The sequence below is a fragment of the Podarcis pityusensis genome (assembly GCF_964106645.2).
Source record: "Podarcis pityusensis genome assembly, chromosome: 13".
In the NCBI taxonomy this organism is placed as follows: domain Eukaryota; kingdom Metazoa; phylum Chordata; class Lepidosauria; order Squamata; family Lacertidae; genus Podarcis; species Podarcis pityusensis.
Genome location: NC_138038.1, coordinates 29047849 through 29072352, shown reverse-complemented (window position 1 = coordinate 29072352; position 24504 = coordinate 29047849). Strand labels below are relative to the sequence as shown.

Here is a 24504-nt window from a genome sequence, read left to right as displayed (position 1 = left end):
GAGTTGTAATTCAGCAGCTTCTCTTTCCAGTCTATTTCTGAAATTCCTTTGTAGTAAAACAGCTACTTTGAGATCTTGTATAGAATGTCCTGGGAGATTGAAGTGTTCTCCTACTGGTTTCTCTGTCTTGTGATTCTTGATGTCAGATTTGTGTCCGTTTATTCTTTGGCGTAAGGTTTGGCCTGTTTGTCCAATATAGAGAGCTGAAGGACACTGTTGGCATTTGATGGCATACACAATGTTAGACGATGAGCAATTAAACAGTCCCGAGATGGTATGTGTGATGTTGTTGGGGCCAGTAATGGTGTTGTCCGGGTGTATGTGACAGCAAAGTTGGCATCTGGGTTTATTGCAGGCTCTGGTGCCAGTGTCCGTGTTAGGTCTGGTTGTAGTATTATTGTGGGTTAGGAGTTGTTTAAGATTGGGTGGCTGTCTGTAGGCAATGAAAGGTCTTCCTCCCAGAGCTTGAGAAAGAGAACTGTCATTGTCCAGGAGAGGTTGTAGATCTCTGATGATGCGTTGTACTGTTTTAACTTGGGAGCTGTATGTGATGACTAGAGGTGTTCTGTTATTTTCTTTTTTGGGTCTGTCTTGCAGCAAGTTCTCTCTGGGTATCAGTCTGGCTCTGTTGATCTGTTGTCTAACTTCATCTGCTGGGTATTTTAGTTCTAAAAAGGTTTGCTGTAGATCTCTTAGGTGAGAGTCTCTGTCTGTAGAATTGGAACAGATACGGCTGTAACGTAGTGCCTGGCTATATACAATGGACTGTTTGGTATGTTTGGGATGGTAGCTAGAGGCATGTAGATATGTTTGTCGGTCAGTTGGTTTACGGTATAAGGTGGTGTCTATGCGCCCATAACAAGGGACAAACCTTGTTATGCTGAGCTCGTATTTTGCACAATTTGTATACGGTGTCTGTTTGATAATGTGTGGTTTGCTATGCCTAATAAAGGATATTTGATTTTTTTGGCCAATGTACTGGAAGAAGCAAAGGTCACCAGTGTTGAAGTAATGATTCTTCAACATAAACTTTGTTGGACTGGTCATGTTGTGTGGATGCCTGATTATTGTCTTCCAAAGCAACTACTCTACTCTGAACTTAAAAATGGTAAGTGTAATACTGGTGGTCAACAAAAGTGGTTGAAAGGCTCTCTCAGGGCAAATCTAAAAAAAAATGTAGTATTAACACTGACAACTGTGAAACACTGTCCTGAGAGTTCTCCAGTTGGAGAACAGCCTTTACCAAAGGTGTCATCTGTTTTGAAGACACTCAAACTCAGGACTTAAGGGAGAAATGCGCCAAGAGTGAATTGCATTTGGTTCCCATAACTAAATTAACCTGTGGATTTCAATGGGACCTAAGAGCCAACCCCAGCAGTCTTCAGTGGTCTCTCAACCAAAGAAGCAGAAAGCATTCAGTGCAGGGACATATTTCTTACTTCAGAACAAAGTGGGGAATTGACAATCACACATTAATTACAAAGCTTTAGTTCCTGCAAATAATTAGCACTGAATGCAAATACCTTTATTATGAATGGATGAGGAGCTGAAGTTTGTATTGAGTGCAATTTCTGAGATGCTGTTCTTAGGAGCAAGTTGCATAGTCTGTTTTCTTCTATCCTCATCCTCACAGACTTGATTGGAAGTTTCTTTCTCCATCGATGCTTTATTTATTTTAGCATCCCATGGCATGTTTCTCCTCTCAGGCATATCAGAAAGAGGAAGCCTGTAGCTGGTTATTATATATTATTATATTATATATTATTAGAAATTAAAGGTGAACATATTGAGAGATAGGGACTAATTGTCAGAGAGAGAAGATTAGCTTGAAATCTAGACCAAACTCACATGGGGATCATGCATCCCTAGTCACAGGTGTGGGGCACTTTAGGGACAACCATTCTTAGAAATGTTCTTTAATTAATATTCAGATTTTATTAACGGAAACAAAGCCCTAGCTCTGCCCGCATACAATATGCTGTTGATTTGGTGACTTAAAATATAAGACGATTTGAGTGTAATTAGTATAACTTTCAGGTAGGTAGCCGATTTGCTCTGATGCAGTCGAAATATATAAAAAAGATTGTCCAGTAGCACCTTAGAGACTAATTAAGCATGTTCTGGGTATAAGCTTTCGTGTGCGTGCACATGAAAGCTTATACCCAGAATATACTTAGTTGGTCTCTAAATTGCTACTGGTATTACTTTATTCGTGTGAGTTGGCCTTGGGTGGCATGTATTTTTCATTCCGCGTACCTTTTCTCCACTGCTCTGCATCCTCCCTTTTGCCTTCAAAAACCATATTTCTGCACTGATTTCTTTAAAAGGAAAAGGGATTTATTTATATTTATTTATTTATTGGTTTTCACATATTACAGTACAATACAAATGTACCAAAGCCAACACCATTTCTCCCCATCCCCCCATACATTTACATTTATATTTCCTCAATCCATCATATTATTCTTTTCTCCCTTCTCCCACTTCCCTCCGCCCCCACTTACAATAATCTTTGCATTCTACAGTCTTCTCAAGTCATCTATATATTCTTATTATCTTTCCTTACTAATTTTTCTTCCATACACTACTTCACATTTTAATCTAGGCATATTAGCATATCTTTTTGAGCAATATTTTGCCATATATTCATCAAAACATTTCCACTCCTTTTTTAAATTTTTGATTCGACTGATTTCTTATTACAGCAGTTAATCTTGACAAAATTAAATATTCATTTAGTTTACAAATCCAATCCTCCTTTGTGGGTATGGTGTGTGATTTCCACCTAGCAGCAATCACTATTCTAGCAGCTGTACTTGCATATAGGACCCCCCCCCCCCCAAAAAAGTGTTATCTCTTCATCTATCAATCCCAGGAGATATGTCTCCGGTTTATTTGTTACTGATATTTTCAACATCTTCTTTAGTTCTCCATGTACTTGACATGCCTAGTGCACTGAACTGTGATCATTGATCCAGACCAACTTGTAACTGAAACCTAGAAAAGTATGTGACCCAACACAGAGTCATCCTTTTGAATTCACTCTTCTCTGAATTTTGCAATGCAGTTCTCCAGCCAAGTAATTTGTACAGAACTGCATACACTGAGATAAGTTGCATATTGGGGAAAATAACATACAGAATGCATTATATTAGGGGGAAATGCTTGAAAAAACATGTATATTCACATACAGAAATGTGTGTCTCTGGAGAAATTTGCATCAAAATGCTTCCTTTAGGATTAATTTGCCCCTCCTCCCCACAAAAAATTGCTGTAGGTATGGAGAAATGAATTTAAGATTCTGGGGAAATGAGAAAATAAGAGAAACCAAAACTGGCAGATATCTGCAACTGAACCATGGGAAGTGATAAGGATCTGAGAGAAGTGAAATTGACAGATCTGTTCATCCCTAGACATCCATAGGATTTATTTCACTTTATTCATTTATTTCAAAAGATGTATTTATTGCTTGTCAGGAATGAGTTGCGAGTGCTAGCAGAGATAAGAGTCCGAGAATCCAGCCATTTTTACAGAGATTTATTGGTTTCTTCTCTCTTTTTACAAGAGCTCTAAGAGTACGTCTCCATCATGGTGAGTCAAGTTGCCTCGACTGAGGGAACTTTCGATTTTCCCCTGCATAACCATTTCCTAAGCCCAACCCCCTTCCTTCCTCTCTGACTAAAGTGGCTTGGCCCTGGAAGTGCCTCCCCCCTCTCAGATTCATTGCCTCCTGACAGCCTTTCATCAACTTCCTCGTCCGAGGAATAACAGCTACTAATTAATGGAGGTTTCTCTCGGTAAGTTCCCACTCTCTCCCCCTCCTCTGCCTCCAATTCCCTGACATTGCTGGATTGGATAAAAATCTCAAAGTGGTTTTCAGCAAGAATGAAAACAAAAATTATCAGTAAAAACACATAACTATTTAAAGCTTTTTTAAAAAAATAAGAGCGGCAGTATGCTAAAATCCAAATTAAAATACATGTCAATATTCCACATGCCTGGATACATTAACCTAAAGGAAAATGTTTTTGGCAGGTGCCAAAAAAAGAGTACAGTGAAGGCACCTGCCTTAAGTAAATAAGCAGAGAGTTCAAAAGTGTGCATGAGTCTTATGAAGCATCTTTAGCAATCCCAGTTCCACAAACTGATGCAGTTAAGTGGGCATAGATGGAGTAAGGTGATGTCACAGTTCAATTTATCCCAAGCTTTATGTAACTACACCTTGAAGTAGGCCTGGTAGCAAATTGGGAAGCAGTGCAGGTTCTGAGCAGAGGTGCTATATGCTGATAGAGTAGATATTCAGTTGCATTGTAGAGAACCTCTGGAAAAACAATCTGTCAATGCTACTCTTCAGAAGTAGCACTGAAACCACTGCAACACTATACCTCCAATTACAATTACTCGGAGGCATTCCATAAGGATACCTTCATCACTAGTATCAACATCTGAAGAGACACTAAGAAGAACAAGCAAGGTCCCACTTCCCTGATTAACCCTCTGTGCTAATTTCTTAAATATATATGTCCATAGGAAAAAGTTACACTGAAACAGATGCTTGAAACTTAACTTTCAAGCAAAAACGTATTATAATGTTTTCAACTTCCATGCCTTCCCGACCCAACTAATTTCTATAATTTCTTGCTCTGACATGATAATGATATGGGTGAGGGTTTATATAGCTAAGGCAGTAATCTAAATTCTGTTTATTTGGGATCAACCCCATTGAATTAAATACAACGGACTTCTGCATAGACATGATTAAAACTCAGAGCCTGAACAATCAAACATTTATCCTCCACACCCATACAGCTTTATTTCTTAGAAGAAAGGAGCCATCAGTATTTGGAACCAAGAGGCACAAATTTCCCTTCCAAAATTTTCCAGCAACCTTTCTCAGAGCCTCTTTGACATCTTTATTTCTCAGGCTATATATGAGGGGGTTAATTAAAGGAGGGAGGACCATGTAAAGTAGTGGAAAAATTTTGTTAAGGTCTCTAATGGTTTCATTTTCTGGTTTGAAATATGCAATGAATATTGACCCATAGAAGACAGAAACAACAATGATGTGAGAAGAACAGGTGGAAAAGGCCTTCTGCTTCCCAGTGGTGGATGGGATTTTTAAAATGGCTGCAACGATATATATGTAGGAGATAAGGGTCAAAAGAAAAGGAGGAAAACTGAACACAAAAGCCAGGATTAGAATGACATATTTCACAAGGCTGGTGTCACTGCATGAGATTTTAACCAATGAAAGAGACTCACAGAAGAAATGATCAATTTCATTGGTACCACAATAATGTAGTTGCGATATCAAGACCAAGCATATGGTGACCAACACAAGGCTGTTGATCCAAGAGCAACTGGCCAGCTGGATACAGAGTTTACCATTCATAAGAGTTGCATAATATAGGGGTTTGCATATGGCTAAGAAACGATCATAAGACATCACAGAGAGCAAATAGCTTTCTGTACCAATCAGGAGAGCAACAACAAAAATTTGTATGTAACATCCTTTAACAGAGATGGTTTTGTCTCCTGTCAGGAGACTGGCCAGCATCTTGGGCAGAGAGGCTGAGCTGTAGACTGCTTCCAAAAAAGACAGATTCCCCAGGAAGAAGTACATGGGTGTGTGCAGATGATGATCAGTCACTATGAGAAAGACCATGAGGATATTGAAAGCAATTGTCAAAATGTAGATCCCTAGAAAAACAAGGAATAGAAAGATGTGCAGATGATGGAGATTCCCAAACCCCAGAAGGATGAACTCTGTGATTTCACTCAGGTTTCTCTGCATTGTGGTTGACATCAAATGCTACATTCTGAAAGATAATTGGAATGTGATATGAAAGTGATAGCCATTATGCAATAGTTAAGTACCACTGAGTGAAGAAATAGAAGGGAGAGCAATATAATCTAGTATTCAGTGGTCTCTCAACCAAAGAAAACGGAAAGCATTCAGTGTTACCAGATACTTCTTACTACTGAATAAAGTGAGGAATTTACAACCACACTTTTATTACAAAGTTTTACTTCCTGCAGATAATTAGCACTGAATGCAAATACCTTTATCATGAATGGATGAGGAGCTGATTTTTGTATTGAGTGCAATTTCTGAGATGCTGTTCTTAGGAGCAAGTTGTATAATTTGTTTTCTTCTACCCCCATCTTCACAGACTTGATTGGAAGTTTCTTTCTCCATTGATGCTTTATTTAGTTTAGCATCCCATGGCATGTTTCTCATTTCAGGCTTTATCAGAAAGAGGAGGCCTCTAGCTGGTTGTTATATATTATTAGAAATCAAAGGTAAACATATTGATATATAGGAACTAATTGTCAGAGAGGGAACATTAGCTTGAAATCTAGACCAAACTCACATGGGGATCATGCATCCCTAGTCACAGATGTGGGGCACTTTGGGGACTTCCTTTCTTAGAAATGTTCTTTAATGGTTCAGATTTTATTATGGGAAATAAAGCCCTAGCTCTTTTACTTATGGAGTTATAAGAACAGCATCAATACATGCTGTTGATTTGGTCACTTAAAAAGTACAGTGGTACCTCAAGTTAAGAACTTAATTCATTCTGGAGGTCTGTTCTTAACCTGAAACTGTTCTTAACCTGAAGCACCACTTTAGCTAATGGGGCCTCCTTCTGCCGCTGAACCACCACTGAACGATTTCTGTTCTCATCCTGAAGCAAAGTTCTTAACCCCAGGTAATAATTCTGGGTTAGCGGAGTCTGTAACCTGAAGCATATGTAACCCGAGGTACCACTGTAAGGCTATTTGAGTGGGATTGGGGTTACTTTATTTATGTGAGTTGGCCTTGGGTGGCATATATTTTCCTTTCCACTGCTCTGAATCTTCCTTTTTGCCTTCAAAAATCATCTTTCTGCAGTGATTTCTTTAAAGGTGGTCTCTATATCTACACACACACACACACACACACCTATGTGAAGGGTATCTTATAATATGATGTGTTTGCAAGTGGCAATGATCTCCTAAAATTCCTGGGTGTCAGATTCTCTCCATAATTTCTGAAATTTGTTAATGTGGGCTTCAAAATCAAGTCAGCTTCCTCAGGAGCTGGGCTTAGAAAGGTGCCACCCAAAAATAAAGACCAGTCACAGCAGAGTCATTACCCTGACAAAATATGAGACAAGTGCCCTAGCTACTTCATTTGGTATCTGAACCACATGCCAATATAATGGTCATCCAGTATGAAAATTATATTCAAGAGTATCATATCCTTTAGCGATCCTTCAGAAGATCCACAAGCTATTTCTTTCTTTCCTCTTTATAATAAATGTGATCCTTGATGCATCAAGTATTATGTTATGGAAGATGAGCAGACTTTATATTTGGGAACATCCATTTCCTTTATAATTGATATATTACCCATATACAGAGCTATAGCTAGGTGATCTTGCTCCCCTGGAAGAACCGTCCAGATTGCACCCCCTAGCCATCGACAAATTAGCTCTTCTTTCTGCCTCTCCTCCATCCCTCTCCACCCATTCAATGCCTCACGCACTTCATCTTGTAATGAATTCCTTTACAGAAAATCCAATATTTAATTTATTATTTCTTAATAAAAGGTTTTTGTGTGCCATGAAGGTCCCTCCAGCACAGCCAGCAGGTAGAGCACCTTCTTGCCCAGGGGCTGCCCCTTTTTGACTCCCCTGCACCCAGGAGAGCCCTCTCCCCCCAAGCCAACAGGGAGCGCAGCCAAAAGGCCATTCAAACTTTCAGTTCCTAACTTAGCAGCGAAAGATTTTCCCCCACCTTTGAAATGGGGTCGCTGGCAGCTTCCTACCCCTCTTGATTCCTCTAAGCAGCCAATGCCCCCCCCCCCCCAGTTTGATGGTTCAATGGCAGGGAGCTCTGCACAGAGAGCAAAGGGGCACCGAGACCATATAATACCGGTCCTGAAATACCTACATTGGCTCCCAGTACATTTCCAAGCACAATTAAAAGTGTTGGCTCTCACCTTTGAAGCCCTAAATGGCCTCGGCCCAGTATACCTGAAAGAGCCTCTCCAGCCCCATTGTTCAGCCCGGACACTGAGGTCCAGCTCTGAGGACCTTCTGGCGGTTCCCTCACTGCAAGATGTGAGGTTACAGGGAACCAGGCAGAGGGACTTCTCGGCCGTGGTGCCCGCTCTGTGGAATGCCCTCCCAGGAGATGTCAAGGAAATAAACAACTATCTGACTTTTAGAAGACAACTGAAGGCAACCCTGCATCGGGAAATTTTTTATGTCTAATGTTTTACAATTTTTTATGTGCTGTAAGCTGCCCGGAGTGGCTGGGGAATTGCAGCCAGATGGGTGGGTATAAATAATAAAATTAATATTATTGCTATTATGTCAAAGGCCTTGCTTCAACCATACAATAGAAGACTGCGAGATGTAACACTAATATGTAGAATATTTATATTGTTTAAACAACAAAAAAGTACCTTCCTTTGTCCTCATGACTGAAACTCTGGCATTTTAGCCAACTCAGGTAATTAGTACGGCCCCAAAAGGCTAGGTAAGATTGACGTGGGGACTAGATTTGTTATGTGAGCCACTGGGTTGGCTATCCTAGCTTTGGGTATTGTAATATTTAAAATGGCTCTCCTTCATTACTTGCTCCTTGGTTGGGAACTGTTGTAAAACTGCCAAGTAAACAAAACCTGGCTCTCCTTGGGGAGGTGGTCCCTCTGGGTGGAAACATACATATCTATAAATCACTTCAGCATAGAAGCATGGGAGTATTGTTGTGATGATTTCACGTACCTCATTCAGGTATGTAAAAGATTTTGGGGGCTTGTTTCATTTTGTTTTTGTTTTTTAATGGTGCATAGGCACAAATGAGAACAAGGAACTTGATGTCTTCATAAACGATTAAATCCACTCCTGTATGTGTGTGCATATGGGAAATGTTTTGCAAATTCATGCTTTTTTCTCCCTGCAGTATACAGCAAGGATGCGCTAAATATTCATCACTGGTAATTTAGACAATTGCAACATATCTCTTTGTTCTGTTAGGAGTTGGAATGTCAACCACACCATAATTGAGAGTTTCACATCCATGAGGTGTGATTTCTCTGTTTCTTCTCCAATCAATATCCACTATTTAGGTAAGGAGAAAGCAACTTCACTTAACTACATGGTAAACATATTAGTTTTCTATTAGGTGATAAAGATATGTAAATAATCTTCCCGCCTTATTCCTCCAATTAAAAAGTAATTTAAATTAAGATATTTCAGAAGTAGGAATGTTATCTCTGTGCAACTTGAGAAATAACTTGAAAGGTTGCTGGCCCCTTTAATGAAGGAGGTTTGTCTAATAATACTTTGCTTGTCTACGTAAGTATTTTTGCATCCTTTTTGTTGTATGGTATGCTAATATTCTCTTAAATTTAGCTATTAGAATGTGTGGATTAAATTGATCATTGAGAATTCCATTATGAACTGACCGGGTGGACGACTCATATGTGGATCAGAAATTAGTTATCCAGTGGATTTCACACTGCATGAAAGTCCCACATTTAAATATGTCTATTTTCAGGGATGGGGAAATCATTGTGAAGTGTGTGTTTTGAGATTTGAGAGAAATATATTTTAAATTTTATGTTTCACTCGTGTTTTGTGAATAAGTCTTTTAACCTAAACTAGCTGGGGGAAAGCCCCATTTGTACATAGAAAAAGTTTATTTAATAACAATTTTACTTATTTCTAGATTCATTCTATGGAAAAGAAGGTATTGGAAAACCAAACAGTGGTTTCAGAATTTATCCTTCTGGGGTTTGGAGATATCCCAGCTGTCCAGGTCTTGCTCTTTCTGATGGTCCTGATAATCTACATTATCACCATGGTTGGAAACATCCTCATTGTCACACTTGTCATGGCTGATCAGCATCTGCACACACCAATGTACTACTTCCTAGGAAATCTGTCATGCTTGGAGACTTGCTACAGCTCAACAATCTTGCCCAGAATGCTGGCCAGTTTTGTGACTGGAAACAGATCAATTTCTTTCAATGGCTGCTTTTTACAGATGTACTTTTTTGGTTCACTAGCTGCAACAGAATGTTTCCTCTTATCTGCCATGTCATATGATCGATATTTGGCCATATGCAAACCTTTGCACTACACAACCCTTATGAGCAACAGGGATTGCCTCTGTTTAATGATTGGGTCCTGGATAAGTGGCTTTCTAGGAAATACTATATTATTTCCTTTGTTGCAGTTGACATTCTGTGGGGCAAACGAAATAGATCATTTCTTTTGTGACTTCAACCCCTTGCTAAAATTGGCTTGCAGTGATACTCACAAAATCATAATTGTTGCTTTCATGATTGCTTGCATTTTCACATTGCCTCCCTTTTTTCTGACAGTGACATCTTATGCTTGCATCATAGCCACTGTCTTGAGAATCCCTTCTTCCGCAGGAAGGAAAAAGGCTTTCTCTACCTGCTCATCCCATCTCATTGTGGTCACCATTTTCTATGGCACCCTGATGATTGTATACATGCTGCCTGACACTCAGTTGCTGGGAGATTTGAACAAAGTTTTCTCTGCCTTTTACACTGTCTTGACTCCAATGGTCAATCCCCTGATCTATAGCCTGCGAAATAAAGAGGTGAAAGAAGCCTTAAGGAAAATTCAAGCAAAAATAATTCAGGCTAGATTTCTAAGATAAAACAGTGTGTGTCAATGAATATTTGGTTTCTTCAGAATTGTATCCATTGCTGCTGTAGTGATGTAATAGTTATATTTGCACTGTAGTAGTTCCTAAGGGACGCGGGTGGTGCTGTGGGTTAAACCACAGAGCCTAGGGCTTGCTGATCAGAAGGTTAGCAGTTTGAATCTCCATGACAGGGTGAGCTCCCGTTGCTCAGTCGCTGCTCCTGCCAACCTAGCAGTTCGAAAGCATGAAGTGCAAGTAGATAAATAGGTACTGCTCCAGCAGGAAGGTAAACGGTGTTTCTGTGCACTGCTCTGGTTCGCCAGAAGCGGCTTAGTCATGCTGGCCACATGCTGTACGCCGGCTCCCTCAGCCAATAAAGCGAGATGAGCGCCGCAACCCCAGAGTTGTCTGTGACTGGACCTAATGGTCAGGGGTCTCTTTACCTTTACCTTTTTAGTTCCTAAGACATCATAAGTTTCTATCTATCTAGCGTCTAGCGTCTAGCGTCTATCATCTATCATCTATCTATCTATTTATCACCTTCACTTCCATTTCACATGTATAGAGCATTTCAGGTGCACACCAGTTCCTCCACATCTGACATCCCATGAAATAGTCATACAAGGAAAGTTATGTACAATGTAGTAGGTCCCTCCTCCGGCCAAATACTCCACAGTGATTATTTGTACATGCATAGTGGCTGAAAAATACTTTATTCACTCAATGTAGTGTTCTCCAGACATTGCTGAACTCCAGTTCCATAACTAACGCAGAGCCACAGAGCAGAAAGATCCCAGCCAGTCTTGCCCAAATTCATGTTGGGATATGGAGAAAAGTGTGAGCACAGGGTGCTCAAGGCAGGAGTGGGTGAATACGTAAATTTCAGTTTCTCTTGTTTCTCATTTTTTTCCACTTTTCAGTTTTCTAGATTTCCACACCAGCTTGCAATTTTATTTTATATTTAAAAATCCTTCGTGAAAATTCACCAGCGTTTTTGTGATTATTTCTCCTGAAATATTTTGAAAAGCAATTTCCCCAAATAAAATGCAATTCAATGTTATTTTGACTAACTCAATGCATTTTTATGCACACTTCACCCTAGTGTTTTTGTGATCATTGCTTCACTAAAGAATTGCAAAATTAGATAAGGAGCAATGTCAAAGGCTGGCTGTAAGCCGTTTCACATATTGTTGTGGGAAGTGCAAATTACGTAGGTTCCCTTTAAATGCAAACTTACTCATCCCCACCCCACAGCCCTACTTACTGGTCAACACCAGCACCTTGGAAATGAACTGACATTCAGCGGTGATTGTTAAAAACTGGTTATGATACATTTCCCATCTCAGTCAAATTTATTGTACTATTTGAAGTTATAAAACTACATTCCAGGGCAGGCCCATGTACATTGCAGTAGTAGTATAACCAAGGGGTTGGGGGAGAATGAATCACTGAGCTTTACTGCTGGTTATTAATCTGTAACCAATTAGCAAAGATTTATGTAGTTCTTATGGATCACTAATGGAAAAGCAGAAGAAAAAGAGTGCAAATAACAAGGCCAGTGGAAGTGATGGTATTCCAGCTGAACTATTTAAAATTTTCAAAGATGATGCTGTTAAGGTGCTACACTCAATATGCCAGCAAGTTTGGAAAACTCAGCAGTGGCCAGATGATTGGAGAAGATCAGTCTACATCCCAATCCCAAATAAAGCAATGCCAAAGAATGCTCCAACTACCACACAATTGCACTCATTTCACACGCTAGCAAGGTTATGCTTAAAATTCTACAAGGAAGGCTCAAGCAGTATGTGTACCGAGAACTCCCAGAAGTGCAAGCTGGATTTAGAAGAGGCAGAGGAACCAGAGACCAAATTGCAAACATGCGCTGGATTATGGAGAAAGCTAGAGAGTTCTAGAAAGACATCTACTTCTGCTTCATTGACTATGCAAAAGCCTTTGACTGTGTCGACCACAGCAAACTATGGCAAGTTCTTAAAGAAATGGGAGTGCCTGATCACCTCATCTGTCTCCTGAGAAATCTCTATGTGGGACAAGATGCTACAGTTAGAACTGGATATAGAACAACTGATTGGTTCAACATTGGGAAAGGAGTACGACATGGCTATATATTGTCTCCCTGCTTATTTAACTTATATGCAGAATTCATCATGCGAAAGGCTGGGCTGGATGAATCCCAAGCCGGAATTAAGATTGCCGGAAGAAATATCAACAACCTCAGATATGCAGATGACACAACCTTGATGGCAGAAAGTGAGGAGGAATTAAAGAAACTTTTATAATGAGGGTGAAAGAGGAGAGCGCAAAATATGGTCTGAAGTTCAACATCAAAAAAACGAAGATCATGGCCACTGGTCCCATCACCTCCTGGCAAATAGAAGGGGAAGAAATGGAGGCAGTGAGATATTTTACCTTCTTAGGCTCCATGATCACTGCAGATGGTGACAGCAGCCACAAAATTAAAAGACGTTTGCTTCTTGGGAGAAAAGCAATGACAAACCTAGACAGCATCTTAAAAAGTAGAGACATTACCTTGCCAACAAAGGTCTGTATAGTAAAAGCTATCGTTTTCCCAGTGGTGATGTATGGAAGTGAGAGCTAGACCATAAAGAAGGCTGATCGCCGAAGAATTGATGCTTTTGAATTCTGGTGCTGGAGGAGACTCTTGAGAGTCCCATGGACTGCAAGAAGATCAAATTGATCCATTCTTAAGGAAATCAGCCCTGAGTGCTCACTGGAAGGACAGATCGTAAAGCTGAGGCTCCAATACTTTGGCCACCTCACGAGAAGAGAAGATTCCTGGGAAAGACCCTGATGTTGGGAAAGATGGAGGGCACAAGGAGAAGGGGATGACAGAGGACGAGATGGTTGGATAATGTTCTCAAAGCTAGCAGCATGAGTTTGACCAAACTGCCGGAGGCAGTGGAAGACAGAAGTGCCTGGCGTGCTCTGGTCCATGGGGTCATGAAGAGTCGAACACGACTAAACGACTAAACAACAACGTGCACATTTGGTTGTATCCTTGGAGCAATTCTTGAATGGTTCAGACTCCCAGCAGTTCTGTTATTAAACCTGAAAGCAATGAAAGGGGGTGTGGTAGAAGCATCATTTCCAAGTTGCTGCCAGCACAAATCAATGCTCTTTCTATGTTCCTTGATCCTTTTCACTGTGGATGCTAGAACCATCTATACACAGTTTATTTGGGCCTAAAGTGCAGTTGGCCTGTCACTTATGCAAGAATTCCATTCTGGGGGTACAGATGCAAAGACAAAATCATGCAAAGTCAGGAACCGCCCAGAACCATACCTCTATAAGGTGGAGGGCTCCTTCCATGACCTTCCCAGAGCCCCGGAAGGGCGCAACTCCTACTCTTTTATAAAAGGGGTTGGGGTGAATAGTGAGGGGAGGTGAGGCTTGGAGCAAGCTGTGCGGGTGATGAGCTGTGAGGGGATAGGGGAGGGGTGGATGATTTGTAAAGGAAAGTAGATTTAGTCAGGTGTAAAAGTATGCACATACAGTTACACATTTGCAGACTCATTGTAGGCCTGCAATTAAAGTCACATAATTCAGTCTCCACCTCCCCAGAATGATACTGACTGGTGAGCCAAAATGGGCTACTGACCATAGTTTCTTACAGCAGATGACCGTTGTGAAACAAATGAGAAGGAAATGATCTTATAATGTAAATAAGACAAATGGAATTGAAAATGGAAGTCATTGAACAACTTTTATAACTTATTCAATTAACTTTTATTGCTGGAAAATGGAACAAAAGTTTGTGTAATAGAGAACAGGATGTAAACTTTATTAGAAACCCCCAAGGTTTCTTCACAATCCTGTTCCTTAGGGGCACACAGAAGTCTGAGATATGCCTCTGAAATCAGTTTGCACATCCTATAGAGGGGTGATATCTAAGAGCGGAAAGTAATGAGAGTAAGAGAGAAGGAATATTGTTCACTCTTCAGTATTTTTTAATCAGGAATGTATTGGGAAATGAAAGGAAATTTCCCTGTTTTAGAAAATAATATTTTATATTATTATTTTCTTCTTCATTTGAACAGTTGGGTGTGGAAGAACCACCTGATCCATCCACGTTTCCATCTCTTTCAAGGTTTCATTTTGCTTCACTATGAAATATCAGCTGGCATTTCCTGCACTGGTGTTTATTTGCGTTCATTATGCTGGTAAGTGAGACTCTTTACTACAAAAAAATTAACAAGAGAAAGAACCAAGACTGTTTTACTCTATAGAAAGATCCAATGTATTTTGACTTCAACCTGATCTACAATGCAGTTCTATTTTCTGTCTACTCAGAAGTAAGTCCCACCACGTTCAAAGGGACCTACTCAAGTATGTGTGTATAAGATTAAAATGTTTATGTGATAATTAATACTGCATGAATGCATACACAATAAGCTTTCTATGTAAGAGTGAGATTTATTAAACTATTGCTATCATGTTGGTTTCTCAGTGATAAAATGTATAAGGGAAAAATCATTTCTTAAGCACCACCGTATGGCAGTAACTTCAAAGACAGAATCACCATGGTCTTTAAACCTCCCTTGTTGAAATAAGTGTGACTGAAAAGCCTTTAATTTTGGGTAGACCGTGTTCATACTTTTAAATAATATTTTTATTTTAAATAACTACTTCCTCAAATGTATTTATTTGGAACAGTTTTCAAAGGGAACACATCTTTTCCATTGAAATAAAATGGCACTAAAAAAAGCCAGATTATGCAACATTAAAAATAAGAGTGATTACATTCTGCAATTCATCTTTTCCACCAAAATTCAGTACTGTATTGTCTGGTTGTTGTTGGGTTTTTGTTTTGTTTTTTGTTCACTTAATTTAGATCACTTGAAGTTATATTTATCACAACAGCAGAAATGTTATTTCTTCCAGCAGTTTTGTGCTAATATGAAAAGAATGCCCCACTATGCAATAACTCACTCCATGTGAACAAATTGCACTGTGATCACTGAGGCTACGTAGAGTAGAGCTATTTAAAACAGCCCTGATGTTGCAAGAATGCTGTGCTAATCTTGACAATTGTTCCATGAAATATTTGGATGTGGCTATTCAGAGAAACGACTTGTTAACATGTGGCTGCCAAAGCTCGAGTGGTTTTCTGTCAACTCTTTCACAGAAGCCATCTCCAAATGGCTTCTGTCCTGTGTTCTCCAGAGCAGCCTTCCCAAACCTTGTCATTTCCACATGCTGTTGGACAGCAAATCTTATAATCTCTAACCATGCCAATGCTGGCTGGGGCTAATAGGAGTTTTGTCTGAAACATTATGAAGGCATCATGTTGACTAAGATTGTGAAACTTTTGCTTTGTGACAGTCTGAAGGCTACATACAATACTAACTAAATAAAATGCAATCTCACAGTGCTTTCTTGCTGCTTTTACTGTCAGCAGTAAATATGCAAATATTTTATTACTGCTTCATTGATTGGAATTATTTCTTCCTATGTTATTTTAAGGGACGCAGGTGGCGGTGGCGCTGTGGTCTAAACCACAGAGCCTGGGGCTTGCCGATCGGAAGGTTGGCAGTTCGAATCCCCGCGACGGGGTGAGCTCCCGTTGCTCTGTCCAAGCTCCTGCCCACCTAGCAATTCAAAAGCATGTCAAGTGCAAGTAGATAAATAGGTACCTCTCCAGTGGGAAGGTAAACGGCATTTCTGTGTGCTGCTCTTGTTCACCAGAAGCAGCTTAGTCATGCTGGCCACATGACCCAGAAGCTGTCTGCAGACAAATGCCGGCTCCCTCGGCCTGGGAGCGAGATGAGCACCACAACCCCAGAGTCGTCATTGACTGAACCTAATGGTCATGGGTACCTTTACCTATGTTATTTTAAGCTTTCTTTAACACATTTTGCATTCTTTTCTTCTTCCAGAAGAGTCCAACAAGAGCAATGAATGCTACAAGAGAGAATGGATTTGTCCTCTTGGGTTTAATGAATCATCCTGACCTGCAGCTATTTTTGTTCATTTTCTTTCTATTGGTTTACATAATAATAATGTTGGGGAACATGCTCATTTTCATCATAGTCATAGCAGATCCATCACTTCACACACCAATGTATTTCTTTCTGAAGGTCTTGTCTTTCCTGGACATTTGCTACTCTTCGGTGACCCTCCCCCAAATGCTGGTTAATTTCCTATCAGAGAACAAACGAATTTCCTACACTGGATGTGCCACACAAATGTTCTTCTTGCTTTTCTTAGGGGCATCAGAATGCTTCCTCCTGGCTTTTATGGCCTATGACCGTTACGTGGCCATATGCAAACCACTGAGATACATGATCATCATGAACCAGAAAGTTTGCCTTTCACTGACTGTCCTCTCATGGTTCATGGGCAACTTGGTGTCTCTGCTTCAGACAGCTTGGGTTTTCACTCTGCCATTCTGTGGATCAAACAAAATTAATTATTTTTTCTGTGATATCCCACCACTCATGAAGCTTTCATGCATTGACACTTCTTTGTATGAAATGCAGCTCTTTACAGCTGCCATCCTAGTTATTTTCACTCCCTTTTCCCTTATCATTGTGTCCTACTCTCTGATTATTTCCAATGACCTGAAGATGACATCCTCGGAAGGGCGTCAGAAAGCTTTTTCCACCTGCTCTTCTCATGTCTTGGTGGTGACTCTGTACTATGGGAGTGGCAGCTTGATTTATCTAAGGCCCAAATCGCTTAATGCTCAGGATAGTGAAAAATACTTGGCTTTAGTGTACACCACCATCACGCCCATGCTGAACCCTATTATCTACGCCCTAAGGAATAAGGAGGTAAATGGTGCCATTAAGAGGATGGTGACCAGGACCAGGAACAGAGAATTATTTTTTCACAGATGATCATTCATTCATTCATCATAATATTTGGAAGCAATAAAGATAAGTTAGTATACTTTCAATTGCCGGTACTATATAATTTCCACAGATTGAGCATGACCAGAATGCATAAAGTGGTGTCTAAAAGAAGCACAAAGGACAGTTCCCGCTCCTGGTAAACAGCATGCTGAAATTGGATTTTGTCATACAGACAGCTAGCTCAATTGTTCCCCATTCAAAGAACAGACCAGACCAAGTAGGAGAGTACTGGATTTTGTTGTTGTTTATGCATAACTTAGTCTTAGCCATTCAAAGCACAGACCCAAACAGCAAATACTTAATTGAATCACAACTAGGTACAGAGTACATCATGGAAACCCTTCTGTTCAGTTTTCCCTTACAAAAAAGGGGGATATATGAGAGGGGGTGGAGTTACACAAAAACATGCAAAAATTCCTTGAAATTGTAAAAAGATGTAATAAAAATGACCACATAATATTCTTAGCCGTAATTGCGAAACAATTAAAATAGCTGTAAGCATGGAGTTGTATCAGACTAACATAAATCATATTCAATGACTAGTAAGTATGTAGTATAAATTTAAAACAATCCTGATTTACCCCAAAGAATCATTTGAGATGTAGTTTATTAAGAGTTTTGAGAGTTCCACAATTTTGGCCACTAGTGTACACTGGAGGGCTGTATTAAGAGCCACCCTCTCCCAATTCTTAATATGATATAATAATGATTATCTGTGTTCGCACATACAAATAAATAGAAATAAGGAAATAATCCCAGCAAGGTGGTCGGGGTTATTATTATTAATAATAATATGTTGTTGTTGTTTGCCATTTCTTCAGCTGTCGTTTGATCACAGCCTGTACGGAATGAATTTCTCTGTTGGCTTCTGCAGGAAAGCCCAGCGGCCCCTTCTTAGGTTGCCATCTTTATATGCTTACTGACCTGGGAGTTAAGCCCTGCTGAACTCAAGGTGGTCTACTCCCAAGTAGGAAAAACAGACTGGCGGGAGGCCCTGGCGCATCAAAAGTCAATGCCTGCTCAGTCCCTCGCTCGCTTGCTCGCCAGGCCCTGGTACTGCAGGCTTTGGACGGTGCGTGCGAGCCCTCCTCTCCTCCTCCTCCCCCACCACTGGCATGGAAGCTACGGCCCTGCTGGGGTGACAGCGCAAGTGCCCACAGAGAGGGCACTCAGAGTGTGCCATAGGTGCCATAGGTCCACCACCACCGCCCTATGCCAGGCCCTCTAACATCCTGCAGAGGGAAATTGGGATGCACGTCTTTTGGGGCTGCACTCCCCATGCAAGTCACATGACTTACATGAGAGCAATGTGGATCCTTCAGGGCAGGGAGGAGCCTTCCTCACCTAGAGGGGCTGTCCACAAAGTAGCTGCTCATGGGTGGTGAAGAATCATGTGGGGGACCTGACAGGAGAAAAATGAAGTCTCATATACAGCATTATATGTTCCCCAAAGGAAGCTAGCAGGGAGGAGGAGAAGGCATGCCCTGCTGCCAGTGGCTCTTTAGGTTGTGAAATGCTTCCATAACTATGAAGTACTTTATGGACTATCAGTGCTGGATCCCTGCCAGGCAAACACTCCCTGCTCAGCTTCCATACTTCTGCCAGTCATCTTGGAGATGGGCAGCCATGCCAGGGCAGGGCATTCCCTGCTTGCTAGGAGACACTGGCAGGTCAGGAAAAGGGTGGCAGGGAGCATCAGGTAATGATGAGTGGAACCTCCCCATGAATCAGTGGCATAGTGGGGGGGGGCTGTGACTCCGGGCACATTTTTTGAGGGGGCATGACCAGGTGCCCCTGCAACTGGCTCCCTTATCAGAACCTGGCACTTGTGCCAACTCCATGGGGCCCTAGTGGCTCGGTCCCTGCTCCTGCCAACCTAGAAGTTCGAAAACACATCAAAGTGCAAGTAGATGAATAAGTACCACTCCGGCGGGAAGGTAAACGGCGTTTCCATGTGCTGCTCTGGTTCACCAGAAGTGGCTTAGTCATGCTGGCCACATGACCCAGAAAAAATGTCTGCGGACAAACATCGGCTCCCTCGGCCAATAAAGCGAGATAAGAGCTGCAACCCCAGAGTCGGTCACGACTGGACCTAATGGTCAGGGGTCCCTTTACTTTTTTATTGCTGTCTTATTTTGCATCTGGTCACCCTAACTACTCTTTCAGTGTTAATATTCATCAGCACACCTAATCACAAATCAGCTACTGCACATTGCTATGAGATCATTTGCAGATGAGGAAGAGGCCCCCCTTCAGATGTGACTTCAACTGCCCTCAGCACAAGGCAGCATGGCCATTGGTCAAGGCTGATATGTGTCAAAGTCCAATACGTGGTGAGCCACAGGCTCCCCATCCCTGTGATAACTCTATTAACATTACAATCAGAGCCATGTTTACTCAGAGATAAGACCAATTGTGCTGAGGGGGACTTACACACTGTGCATCCAGTGGAAACAGGGCTGCTACTCATTTGTAAGTGAAGACAATACAGTCCGAAGTGAGAGAAAAAGAGAGAGCCAACCCCATTCTACTAAAACCTTAAGATATGCAATAAGAGAATCTAACTTATTTGTCCACTTGTACTTCTCCTTTCATACCATTGGAGCCAACTCCTAGGGGCTATGGGGGCTTCTGCCTCCACAATAAAAGATTTGAGGCGGCCAGGCCCCCACAAAGCTGATAGGCATTCCCATTCAAATGGTGTGTGTCATGTGATCAAGTATGTGTGGCAGGGCTTACCTGCGCCCCCACAATATCTTCTTCAAGTTGGTACCCCTGTTTCATACTTAATTCAGCACCTGATAATACAGTTAAGGGTGTATGATACCCTTCACAATCAAAGAATTCCTCCCCTACCCAGAACCATACCTCTATAAGGTGGACGGCTCCTTCCATGACCTTCCCAGAGACCAGAAAGGAAACAATTCCTACCCTTTTATAAAAGCAGTTGTGGTGAATGGGGAGGGAGGGAAGGCTTGGGGGCAAGCTGTGCGGGTAATGAGGTGTGACCGGATAGGGGAGGGGTGGATGATTTGTAAAGGAAAGGACATTTAGTCAGGTGTAAATGTAGCATGCGTTGGCCAGGTATGGAGGGATGTGGGTTGTCAAAGGGTTTGGTGGGTAGGTGGGGTTGGTGACCAGAGTGAGCAGGCATTCCCTAGTTTTAAAATAATAGAAGAAGAAAAGAAAGATAGCCTGAATATCTGGTGTCCTTTTTTTCTCTCAGTCACATTCTGGCATTACTGAGGAAAATCAAGAGAATTCAGTGGGAAAGGTGGCATTGATGATGACCTCAACGAGCTTTAAATACCTACCTCCCTACCTTTAGTGGATGGGATTTTGCAGATGACTGATATATGTGATCACTTGTTGCCCAAGCTTTCTAAATGGTTGATACCACAGATTTAGATCTTCTGCAAGTAGCACTGAGCTATGCTCAGTTGGACTTAATGCACTATAATAGGAGCTAAGGGACTGTGAGAATACTTTTGTGCTATGAAATGACAAAAAATACTCTACCTTGTTGAGTTCATTGATTTGCATGTCAAGGGGTGGGCAGGGGATAGAAACAGGATCACAAAAACAGGGTCTACTGTAATGTATCTATATTCATTTGAAAGTTGGCATGGAGTTCAGACTGTTGCTCGTACAAAGGTACACTTGAGGTGCCCTACTCATGCAATTAGGAACCCTGAAATTTATGCAATTGGGATTCCTTATCATGTGAAGGGACCCCTATGCACATACAGTTGCACATTTGAAGACTCATTGTAGGCATCCAATTGAAGTCACATATTTCAGTCTCCGCCTCCCCAGAATGATACTGACTGGTGAGCCAAAATGGGCTACCGACATGGCAATTTAACCAGTATATCCCATTTTTTTCTGTTTTTCACTTTTCTTCTTTGTGACTGCTGTTGTAATAAATAATCCTTCATAAAAGTTATTGCATTACATTCTTCATTATATTATCGTTCCATTGATATAAAATTTTATGGTGTAACTCGGTGCTTTTTTTTTTTCTTTCCTTCTAAAAAAATGTCTCATTTAGACTCAAGGAAATCACCAGAGGGGAAAAATAAACACAGTTCAAATCAGGAAGAATAAATACAGTGAATTTCTTCTCCTGTTAAATTTACAAAATTTTTAGGGGTATACGTCCCCCCTGCGTCCCCACAGGAAAAAAAGCACAGGTATTACTCCCAGACAAAGTGGTGTTATGAGCCATCAAACCACGGAAATAAGTTTTCTCCAGAAGGTTACACAATTTTGGACACTAGTGTACACTGGAGGGCTGTACTAAAAGCCACTCTCTCCCAGTTCTTAATATGATATAATAATGATATAAATATAAATAAAGAAATAAACCCAGCCAGGTTATTATTATTATTATTAATAATAATAATAATAATAATAATAATAATAATATGTTGTTGTTGTTGTTGTTGTTTGTAATTTCTTCAGCTGTCATTTGATCACAGCCTCCACAGAATGAATTTCTCTCTTGGCTTCTGCAGGAAAGCCCAGAGAACATGTAAACCCAACAACCCTTTCTTAGGTTGTCATCTTTATATGCTTACTGACCTGGGTGTTAAGCCCTGCTGAACTCAAGGTGGCTTACTCCCGAGTAGGAAAAACAGACTGGCGGGAGGCCCTGGAGCATCAAAAGTCAATGCCTCCTCAGCCCCTCGCTCGCTCACCAGGCCCTGGTAACGCAGGCTTTGGCAGCACGTGCGAGCCCTCCCCTCCTCCTCCTCCCCCGTGACCAGCACAGAAGTTACTGTTAGAATTCCTGCTCCATGACTGCAGTCAGTGAGGTCTGCATGGGATTAATGTCTATCACATGACGGTGTATGTTTTGACTCCACAGAGTGGGAAGTAATGGAGACAGGATGTTTGTGTTACTGTGTTCCGTGAAGTGGGACTATTGTCCTTTCTTCTTTTTCTCTTTGCTGTCTGATGCTACAGAGAGGGGGAGCCATGTTGCAGTGCTCCGTGTGTGTTTATAAGTAAATAAAGTAGATTAGCCCAAATACTGAGTTGCTGAGGTCTGTCACACAAAGTGCGCAAACTCTGCGGATCTCTAAGTGTGCTGGTGTTGGTTGGCATCGGTCGCTGTGATGTTCAGGCTGAAGAAAGCTTATGAAGCTCCCGAACGATCAACCAGGAGGGAGGGAACATGCCAGTTGGGCATGTGTCTCTACCAGGGTCCTACTTGAGTATAGGCTGAACTAAGGGACTGTGAGAATACTTTTGTGCTATGAAACTTGTTGAGTTCATTGATTTTCATGTCAAGGGGTGGGCAGGGGTTAGAAGCAGGATCATAAAAACAGGGTCTACCGCAATGAATCTGTATTCATTTGAAAGTTTGCATGGAGTTTAGACTGTTGCTTGTACAAAGGTACACTTGAGGGGCCCTACTCATGCAATTAGGAACCCTGAAATTTATGCAATTGGGATTCCTTATCATGTGAAGGGACCCCTATGCACACACAATTGCACATTTGCAGACTCATTGTAGGCATCCAATTGAAGTCACATAATTCAGTCTCCGCCTCCCCAGAATGATACTGACTGGTGAGCCAAAATGGGCTACTGACCATAGTTTCTTACAGCAGATGACTGTTGTGAAACAAATGAGAAGGAAATTACCGTATTTTTGACCCCATAGGACGCACCGGCCCATAGGACGCACCAAGTTTTTTTGGGGGGGAAATAAAGGGGAAAAAAATTATTTTCCCCCCAGGCGCTTGCGGGGCTGGCAGCAGCGAGAAGCGCTCTTCTCCCCGCCGCCCGCCTGCAGAACAGGTCCGGGGACAGCGGGAAGACGCGCTGCGCCTCCCAGCTGTCCCCGGAGCTTGTGGGGCAGGCAGCGGGGAGAAGCGCTCTTCTCCCCGCCGCCTGCCTGCAGACCAGGTCCGGGGACCGCGGGAAGACGTGCTGCGCCTCCCAGCTGTCCCCGGAGCTTGCAGGGCAGGCAGCGGGGAGAAGCGCTCTTCTTCCCGCAGCCTGCCTGCAGACCAGGTCCGGGGACAGCGGGAAGACGGGCTGCGCCTCCCAGCTGTCCCCGGAGCTTGTGGGGCAGGCAGCGGGGAGAAGCGCTCTTCTCCCCGCCGCCTGCCTGCAGACCAGGTCCGGGGACCGCGGGAAGACGCGCTGCGCCTCCCAGCTGTCCCCGGAGCTTGCGGGGCTGGCGGTGGGGAGAAGCGCTCTTCTCCCTGCTGCCTGCCTGCAGACCAGGTCCGGGGACAGCGGGAGGACGCGCTGCGCCTCCCCACTGTCCCCCGACCTTGTGGGGCTGGCGCTGCGGCTCTCCTGAAGCCTGGAGAGCGAGGGGGGTCGGTGCGCACCAACCCCTCTCTCCAGGCTTCAGCGAAAGCCTGCATTCGCCCCATAGGACGCACACACATTTCCCCTTCATTTTTGGAGGGGGAAAAGTGCGTCCTATAGGGCGAAAAATACGGTATCTCATAATGTGAATAAGACAAATGGGATTGAAAATGGTATTTTAAAGTGAGAGGAAGTCATTGAACAACTTTTATAACTTATTCAATTAACTTTTATTGCTGGAAAATGAAACAAAAGTTTATCTGATAGAGAACAGGATGTAAACTTTATTAGAAACCCCCAAGGTTCCTTCACAATCCTTCTCCTTAGGGGCACACAGAGGTCTGAGACATGCCTCTGAAATCAGTCTGCCCATCCTATAAGCAGATGATATCTATGAGCGGAAAGTAATGAGAGTAAGAGAGACTAAATATTGTTCACTCTTCAGTATTTTTTAATCCGAAATGTATTGGGAAATGAAAGGAAATTTCCCTGTTTTAGAAAAATTATTTTATATTATTATTTTCTTCTTCATCTGAGGAGTTGGGTGTGGAAGAACCACCTGATCCATCCACGTTTCCATCTCTTTCAAGGTTTTATTTTGCTTCAC

The 24504-nt window shown here is 41.9% G+C and overlaps 3 protein-coding genes across 3 annotated transcripts; 2 read left to right on the top strand and 1 right to left on the bottom strand.

Annotated features, from left to right (window-relative positions):
* Window positions 1–1086: 1086 nt before the first annotated feature.
* On the top strand, window positions 1087–10686 carry LOC308461972 (olfactory receptor 6C75-like; the record flags this gene model as incomplete). The annotated part of the gene is made up of 3 exons (XM_080979146.1): window positions 1087–1108; window positions 9030–9121; window positions 9724–10686. Exon 3 carries the CDS (start codon window positions 9733–9735, stop codon window positions 10684–10686), a length of 954 nt encoding a protein of 317 aa, XP_080835272.1. The 5' UTR covers window positions 1087–1108; window positions 9030–9121; window positions 9724–9732.
* On the bottom strand, window positions 4781–5794 carry LOC308461973 (olfactory receptor 2AP1-like; the record flags this gene model as incomplete). Its single annotated transcript, XM_080979147.1, has 1 exon — window positions 4781–5794. One exon carries the CDS (start codon window positions 5792–5794, stop codon window positions 4781–4783), a length of 1014 nt encoding a protein of 337 aa, XP_080835273.1.
* Window positions 10687–16724: 6038 nt separating the features above from the next.
* On the top strand, window positions 16725–17552 carry LOC308461971 (olfactory receptor 10A7-like; the record flags this gene model as incomplete). The annotated part of the gene is made up of 1 exon (XM_080979145.1): window positions 16725–17552. One exon carries the CDS (start codon window positions 16725–16727, stop codon window positions 17550–17552), a length of 828 nt encoding a protein of 275 aa, XP_080835271.1.
* Window positions 17553–24504: the final 6952 nt, after the last annotated feature.